This window comes from Sprattus sprattus (assembly GCF_963457725.1).
Source record: "Sprattus sprattus genome assembly, chromosome: 9".
Taxonomy (NCBI): domain Eukaryota; kingdom Metazoa; phylum Chordata; class Actinopteri; order Clupeiformes; family Clupeidae; genus Sprattus; species Sprattus sprattus.
This window is the reverse complement of record NC_137928.1, coordinates 1,967,654-1,977,191: the sequence shown is the minus strand read 5'-3', so window position 1 is coordinate 1,977,191 and position 9,538 is coordinate 1,967,654. Positions and strand designations below refer to the sequence as shown.

General features: G+C 41.6%; 1 protein-coding gene across 1 annotated transcript in view; it reads right to left on the bottom strand.

The window, feature by feature from the left end:
• Positions 1-249: 249 nt before the first annotated feature.
• The window catches only part of LOC308369954 (uncharacterized protein), a gene marked incomplete at its 5' end in the record, with an annotated part of 81,859 nt that continues 72,570 nt past the window's right edge, over positions 250-9,538 (bottom strand). The window contains 3 exons of the mRNA XM_080844515.1: positions 250-1,168; positions 2,236-2,409; positions 4,757-4,933. Of these exons, the coding sequence (XP_080700641.1) occupies positions 1,156-1,168; positions 2,236-2,409; positions 4,757-4,933 (364 nt within the window). The 3' untranslated portion in view covers positions 250-1,155. The remainder of the gene's footprint in view (positions 1,169-2,235; positions 2,410-4,756; positions 4,934-9,538) is intronic.

Genomic DNA, 9,538 nt, shown 5'->3' with positions numbered 1-9,538 from the left:
TCTAGTTACAGATGCATTCATGTCCTTATAGTCACTCTTCTCTAGTTACAGCTGCATTCATGTCCTTATAGTCACTCTTCTCTAGTTACAGCTGCATCAACATCCTTTTAGTCACTCCAGACCTGTTAGTGACCCTCTACTAGTGCTGAGCAGTCACTCTTCTCTAGTTACAGATGCATTCATGTCCTTATAGTCACTCTTCTCTAGTTACAGCTGCATCAACATCCTTATAGTCACTCCAGACCTGTTAGTGACCCTCTACTAGTGCTGAGCAGTCACTCTTCTCTAGTTACAGCTGCATCAACGTCCTTATAATCACTCCAGACCTGTTAGTGACCCTCTACTAGTGCTGAGCAGTCACTCTTCTCTAGTTACAGCTGCATTCATGTCCTTATAGTCCCTCTTCTCTAGTTACAGATGCATTCATGTCCTTATAGTCACTCTTCTCTAGTTACAGCTGCATTCATGTCCTTATAGTCCCTCTTCTCTAGTTACAGCTGCATTCATGTCCTTATAGTCCCTCTTCTCTAGTTACAGATGCATTCATGTCCTTATAGTCACTCTTCTCTAGTTACAGCTGCATTCATGTCCTTATAGTCCCTCTTCTCTAGTTACAGATGCATTCATGTCCTTATAGTCACTCTTCTCTAGTTACAGCTGCATTCATGTCCTTATAGTCACTCTTCTCTAGTTACAGATACATTCATGTCCTTATAGTCACTCTTCTCTAGTTACAGCTGCATTCATGTCCTTATAGTCACTCCAGACCTGTTAGTGACCCTCTACTAGTGCTGAGCAGTCACTCTTCTCTAGTTACAGCTGCATCAACGTCCTAATAGTCACTCCAGACTCTACAGCTGTGAGATAGGGTTCACACATGTGATCACGCAGCAACATGAACACATATCCATGTTTTTATACATTAAAAAAACTAAAAGAAATCTGGATACATATGTATTTTTATGTAGGTTTGGCTCCCCTCAGGAATAGGCTGTTTGCTGTGTGCTGCTGGAAGCTGAGAACATGTTCATATTCCTCTCCAGACATTCTGCAGGAGAGATGCTGATGTGTGTGTGCTGGATCCCACTCTGTCTTCATGAGCTTCTGGACCACAGACCCCATCCAGCTCAGGGACTTGGCTCTACACACTGCTGCTCAATAGTCCCATCTGCAGGATAAAGGAGATAATACAATAATCAATCAGTCTGTTCTGGACCACAGACCAAATCCAGCTCATGTCTGTTGAATAAAGTAGCCTTCCCATCTGTATGACAAGGGAACAGACACAACAATCCACCAGTCTCCATGACGACTGTCTCCCAGTGACCCAGACTGCATGAGAGACAGACGGCTGCTGTATTCTGACATCAGTAACAGCAGCCATGATAAACTCATTCACACATTAGACACACTGCAGCAGAAACAGTAAGGGTGGAGCTAAAAAGTCCAAAACCACTAGTCCAATTAGAAGAAGAGAGAGGCATCTGGCTCAACCAATAGAGATAGCTGCACATTCGCTTCATGGTGTTTGTAACCTTTTCCACAGTTAAACCTTAATGTTAACCAGTCCCTTACTGGGCTTGAACCTGTGACCTTGGGCATGGGAGCTTGAGACACACTATGGTAATATAGTATTATGACTCTTACTGGAGTTACTGTGATGGGAGTTAATGACTGGAGCCATTTTACAAAAATCTAATTGTAGCGAAGGGAGAGCTTGGTCACCCCACCCGGAATCGAACCCGGGTCTAAGGGGTGCCAAACATGCGCTCTGACCATCACACCAAAGAGCCTGGCTCAATGGCATGGCAGCCAAAGAGCATATTCACCTGTAGGGACGATCACATCGTCACACTAATGATCAGATAAACAGACAGAACGAGCAAAATAATAAAAGAAAGAAAAAGAGGTGAGGGAAAGGAATGAGAGTGACAGAGAGAGATGTGGGCCAAAGGTCAAGGTCAAAGGTCACAAACAAACATGATGAGTAAAAGATGACAAAAAAACAAAGGCTGAGATGAGATGTAAGACAGCCCTGAGCTGTAAGGTGTAAGACAGAAAAAGAAAGGGGGAAGAACGAGGGAGAGAGAAGAATGAAAGACAGATGAGCAAAAGCAGAGGACCACAGAGGCAACAGACAGAAGAGAGAGAATCTGGAGAACAGAAAATAAAAAAGGCATCCATGTTGGGTCTCATGTTATAAGACCTGAGTGAGAAGGTTAGATCTTTACTCACTGTAGTCTCTTCAGTTTATAGTGAGGGTCCTTCACTAGAGCAGAGAGTTGCTCAACATCTGATGCACTCAGGTTATTTTTATCCAGGGTCAGCATTGTGAGACTTGAGGAGTGTGAGGTCAGGGCAGAGGCCAGATAGGAACAGCTCTTCTCTGTCAGGTTACAGTTACTCAGCCTGGGAGAAACATCATGATACACCTGAATATCAATCATACTTCCTCTATCCCCCCACACACATTCACGGATACAAACACACACACACACAGGTATACAAACACGGATACCCACACACACACAGACACACCAACACATACACACACACACAGACACACACACACACCAACACAAACACACTTAGGGATACAAAAACACACACACACACACATACACAGCCTAGGTGCTTCTGAAGCTCTCTGAAATATAACCACCGAAAAAAAAAAAACGTTTATAAAATTAAACTAAAATACCTAGTATTTCAAAAACCCACACACTCACTCACCCACACACAGTCTATTCATACAGCCTGGGAGAAACATCATGATACATCTGAATTTTAATCATCAATCCTCTATCCCACACACACCCTCAGGGATACACAAAAATACACACACACACTTAGAGATACAAACACACAAACACACACAGACATATACATACACACACAAACACTCAGGGATACACATACACACTGATAAACACATACCGAGGGACACAAACATTCATATTCACACACACACACACAGATCGAGAGAGAGAGAAACAGAGAGAGATGCGGCCTAAATGCTTCGGAAGCTCTGTCTCATACAGTCGTATGCAAAAGTTTGGACACCCCTGATAATCTCCATTACTTTCAATTTAGCATTTTTGGGCTTTTGGATCAGAAACTTCTTTGTGATATGTATAATACATCATGGACACATGATATTTTAGCAGTGAAATAAGGTTGATGTGATAAATGTATCATAAGAGAATAAGACAGGTGCATACATTTTAGCACCCCAACAGAAAAATCACATTAATATTTACTAGAGCCTCCTTTTGCAAAAATAACAGCCTCTAGACGCTTCTTATAGCCTCTGATCAGTGTCTGGATTCTGGAGGAAGGTATTTTGCATTCTTTCTTACAATTCATCTCAAATTCAGAAAGGGTTGATAGGTGCTTAGCGTGGACAGCCCGCTTCAAGTTGTCCTGTAGATTTTCAATTATATTCAAGTCTGGGGACTGGGATGGCCATTCCAGAACATTGTACTTGTTCCTCTGCATATATGCCTAAGTGGATTTCCGGTAGGTGTCCTACTGGAACACCCAACTCCACCGTAACTTCAGCTTTGTTACAGATTCTTGAACATTATTGTCAAGAATATGCTGGTACTGAGTTGAATCCATGCGACCCTCAACTTTAACTAGATTCGCAGTTCCTGCACTTGCCACACAGCCCCACTGCATGATGGACCCCCCACCAAACTTGACTGTGGGCAGCAAGTGTTTTTCTTGGAATGTTGTGTGCTTTTGCCACCATGCATTACGCCTCTTGTTGTGACCAAATAGCTCTACTTTTGTCTCATCAGTCCCCAGCACTTTGTTCCAAAATGAATCTGGCTTGTTCAAATGTAGTTTTGCATACCTCAAGCGAGCCTGTTTGTGGCGTGTGTGCAGAAAAGGCTTCTTCCGCATCACTCTCATGTTCTCTGTGCAATGTGCGCTGAATGGTCGAGTGCACAGTGACACCATCTGCAGCAAGATGACCTTGCAGGTCTTTGGAGGTGGTCTGAGGGTTGTCCTTGACCATTCTGACCATTCTTCACCTTTGCCTCTTTGTTATTTTTCTTGGCCTGCCACTTCTGGCCTCAACAAGAACTGTGCCTGTTGCCTTCCATTTCTTAATTACATTACTTACAGTGGAAACTGATAGCTGAAAGCTCCAGAATAACCTTTTGTAGCCTTCCCCTTACAATTGGCTACCTTAATTACCTTTTCTAATGATTGGATGCAACTTTTTATGGAATTGATGGCTTAACAAGCTAATAAGGCTAATAATGTGTTGCAGTTAGTCAGCATAGAGTAGGTACAGGTATTCAAATCAACAAAATGTCCAAACTTTTGCACAACCTATTTTTCACATTTCATTTCATTTCACACAACTCAATACTGCTACACTTAATATCTCACACACCAGCACTCAGTGTTAACTAGAAAATATATATATATGATGCCACTGTGATATTTTTGGGTGAAGACAGAGTAAATTATCATGCAGCCTCAGAGGGGTGACTACACTTTTGCATACTACTGTTTAACCACCAAAGGTAAAAACACCAACATACAAACAATTAATTAATTAACCTAAAAACACCTTTATAATATTTATAATATAAGTATTTCACTTACTCACACACACACACACACACACACACACACACACACACACACACACACACACACACACACACACACACACACACACAAACAAACAAACAAACAAACAAACAAACAAACACATACTACATGAAATGATACTTACAGAAGTTCCTCCAGTTTGCAGTTTTGATGAGAAAGAGCAGAGCATAAGTGTTTCACTCCTGAGTCTCCCAGCAGCGTATTGCCAAACAGGTTCAGCTGTGTGAGACTTGAGGAGTGTGAAGTCAGGGCAGAGGCCAGATAGGAACAGCTCTTCTCTGTCAGGTCACAATAAGGCAGCCTGGGAGAAACATCATGATACATCTGAATATTGATCATCAGTCATCTAATTCCACACACACTCAGGGATAAAACACACACACACACACACACACACACACACAAACACACATACACACAATCATGGATGCAAACACAAACACACACACACACACACACACACACACACACACACACACGCTCACACACACACACACACACACACACTTAATTAGGATAAATTCATATCCTTTATCAGAGACAAGTCAAGTGATGGAATATCAAAGTTCAGGTTTTAATCTTACAATGATGCGCATCAGAGGAGAGAGAACAGGACTTGGTTTCGCTACTTGAGTTCCACCTAGTCTGATTTCACTAACTGTCTGTATAGGGATCATCTGTATTTAAGCTTAGGAGAGTAAGGGGGGCTGGTTACCTGAATGCTAAGTCTTATCTAGGAGACATCATGTCTATGATAATATATATGCATGGGGGACCCTGACAGGGGTGTCATCATTCCCACAGTGATCAAGGCATACAGGAAGTTTGACCATCTGGGCAATAACAGAATACACATGAGAGCTTTACAATTAACATTAAAGATAAGATATAACTATTGACTGTGGAATACGTTGATTACACTAACTTCTAATTCCTGATACTATCAACACACACACACATACACACACACACATACACACAATCATGGATACAAGCACTCACACACACACACACACACACACACACACATACACACACACACACACCGACACACACACACACACACACACACACACATACATACACAATAACACACACATCGTGCAATTAGACGGAATACCGTCATGTGGAAAGTAATGCACGACAACGCCTAGAAGAACAGTGACAGCAGCAGTGCTCGTGGCAGGATGACAACAAATACGGTCTGTTCCCACTTCAGTCTTTTGCCTTACTGAGTCTTTTCATTTAGCTCACTCTTTTGACAGAAACATACCTTGATTCGATGGAATTCTGCGTTAACCATTCGTATTTGTGTTAGAAAAATATATCGCTCGAATCAAGAATGTTTTATTCTTGATCATTAGTTTAATATTATTTCATTGGGGTTCCGCATTAGGTAGTAGTAGTTGATTTAAAAAAAAAAAAAACATCACAGAAACGTACCAAATCTGTTGGTGTTTGGTTTGGTCCTTCTGTGACGTTCGCATGAGTCTTAAATCTGACTTTTAGGGAACGTTCTAATTTGGTCTCTCAGCACAAGTCCCCAGGACGTCCTTCAAAAACGTCCCTGTTACCTATACCTGTGGTCCTCTGCGTGACGTTCGTATGAGCCTTAAAACTGACTTTTAGGGAACGTTCTGATTTGGTCTCTCAGCACACGTCCCCAGGACGTCCTTTTGAAACATCCCCGTTACCTTTACCTGTGGTCCTCTGCGGGACGTTCGCATGAGCCTTAAATCTGACTTTTAGGGAACCTTCTGTTTGGTCACTCAACACACGTCCCCAGGACGTCCTTCAAAAACGTCCACGGAACCATTAGATTGTTAGATTACTGAAACACACTCTATGTAGGTATGTTGACATAGAATGTTCGCCGCGAGCGGTTGTTGTCTCAATAACATGATCCACTCTGCGTTAATACTGCCAATATGTGTCATACAAAATTCACTCCTCGCCGCCTGGTGAGAGTATGTTTGTCCTGAATACGTCAGTATTTACATCGAGTACAACCACTGTAATCGTTAGACATTTGGAGGTTTCAGCCCTGAGGTGTTTTCAGTTCACCGCAACTCTCTGAAAATTTGAGTGGCTTTCAACCGGTCAGCGGACTTCATCTAAAGCCTTGGACACTGATGAAAGTTAGGTGGACTTGAATATATACTTCTTATCTTGGTACTAACGAAATTTCATTGAAATCCATGGTCGAGAAAGTATTAAACTAAATCGCGGAAAATTGTTAGTCAGATTGTGATGAGTAGATTAGCGAACGTCCTGTCAGATGCACTGCAGCAGGCGTCGTATTTGAATATGAATGGCCGCTTATTAATTATAGTTGTTTTCAGTGAGGTACCATGGGTCTGATGCCCATTCCAACTAAATGTTCATGGTTTCACTTGAAAGAACTAACAAAAGTCTACCTTCTATTCAAATTTCATGCAAATATCTGATAAAATGAGGAAGTTACAAGCAAAAACATGTGAATAATAAGCATTTTCGGTCACATGACTTCCATTGTAAGTAATGTATAATATTTTGATATAATCGGGGATATTACAAATACCATTACTCTCTCAATCCTCAACTGATTTTCACAATCCAGGTGTCATTGCAAAGGGAATGTCTGGCTCTGTCTAGTCATGTGATCATGTGATTTAGGGGTGTTTGAACATTTTGTCATCATACCTACTCCATGCTGGTCTAACAAAACAGATGTTAAACAAACTTCAACTTATCCAAAATGCAGCTGCTAGAATAGTCACTAAGACTTCAAAATTAAATCATATCACCCCTGTTCTTAAATAACTTCACTGGCTCCCTTTACAACAAAGAATTGGGTTTAAAATACTCCTTCTTGTTTATAAATCACTAAACGGCGTTGCCCACCCTATATTTCTGATTTGATTTCTTTTTATGATCCAGTGCGTTGCCTAAGGTCCTCCAATACATTTATTCTCACGACCCCAAGAATAAACACCAATGCTGCACACGGTGCCTTTAGTTACTGTGCCCCAACCCTCTGGAATAGCCTACCTCTGGAGGTCATCGCACTCAGTGCTCTCTTTTAAAAAAGATTTTTTTATTTTCTTCAGCCTATTCATGACCTGTATGTGTTGATGTGTTCATGTTCATGTTTATTGTGTTGTCTCTGTGCCTGTGTGCCTGTGTCCTTGCTCTCTGTCAGCCAACGCCACGGCAGCTCATGTGTGGGATGGTATGCGCTGCAGGGCCTGGCAGAGTAGCTGGGGGCGGCGACACCTGGATGAGATAACGCGTTTTCGCGTCCTCGTGCTCGCGGTTTTGTGTCAAGTAGTCGCAGTGATGTACGTGCCACAGTGATGTGCAGTGAGGTTTGTGGCTTTGTGGCTTTACAAATATATAATCCCAATATCTAGAATCACCATTCAATTGGCAGCTTGTACATTGACGACTGATTGTTTTTCATATCAGCATTCTTTACACAACGAAGGTAAGGTACATACAGTTGGCAGCTGCTAGCTTTGATGAACTTGTGTTAATATGTGTGAATATGCACTCATGAATATAAACTTATGAAAAATAACTCTTTCATACAAAGTTGCACAGGCACCCTGACTACCTTTTCAAATTATAAGAGTTAAATCGAGGAGACTATAACATCAGAGTCATTCAATGTCAAACGTGCCAATTTAAGAAAATCTCCCCACCCGACCGTATAAGATTTGGCTGAAAAAATTCAAGGTTGTTCATACACATCTTAATAGGAATAGTCCCAATATAAGCTCTTTACTCCCAATAATTTCGTCACAAAAAGATGTTTTAGAAACTATGCCATGTGCCATTTTCGAATTGCTATAGCCTACTAGAAAATTATTTAAACTAGCTCATTCAAACTTTCTAGGCTTAAATATCATTACTTGAAGAATATGAACTTCCAAGTGTGTGGCTTGGATATATCATAGTATTCGGGGTGCTTGAATTTGCGCAAAAAAATGTACTCTACGCTCTGTTGCAGCATCTTTGACGGCCTTTGGAAAGCTCAATGTTAAAGCTAGAGACTTGATATTATACACAGACCTTCCTATACGCTCTATATATTGTATTGGAATCATGCAGAAATTACATTCATAGCACAGATCAGTAGAGAAGCATTAATATTTATTTTGTTTCATCATTATTAGTTTGGCTAGTGATTCTGCCTCCCTGCCCGCACGTCCGTGACGTGCCATGGATTTTAAATAAAAAAGGAATCATTACGGAAAACCCTCAATGCGTAGTGACTGAGATCGCTACAATATGCTTTTCCTCAAACCCTCGGAAAAAATTACTAAGTTTGTTGGCTGTCTCACACTGTGATAAACTTGTTAAAGTGACAAGATAATAGTCAGACAGTGGTAGTACTGTTGTAAGCAAAATGACGGCCCCGCGATCTATTAATATTTTATTGTTTTCATTTAGCTTAGCAAAAACGGTCGTTACCCCCACCGTGCATGCTACGTCCGCGGTGCGTCCTTGAATAACGTCCCCAGGACGTCTAAAACACGTTTCCCAGAAGTCACCACAATGCCCTCAGGACATTCTCGCTTTTTCCTGCAGAACGTCCCCAGGACCTATCGAAACACGTTTTCCAGACGTCACCGCAATGTCCTAGGGACGTTCTTGCAACGTTCTGCAGAACATCCCAGGACCTATAGAAAACATTTCCCAATTGTCACTGCAACGTCCTCGGGACGGTCTTGGAACATCGTGCAAAACGTCCTAGAGTTGTCAAGGGAACCATACACATTTAAGTTTTTAAAACGTTCAGAGAGACCATTACAGGACGTCGAGGGGACGTCATTTTGCTTACAGGGCTGTGTGTTTGTGTTTGTCTATGTTTTGAGTAGGGAGTGGGGTTCAAATCAGCCCATGTTTATAAGTCTGCTCATTT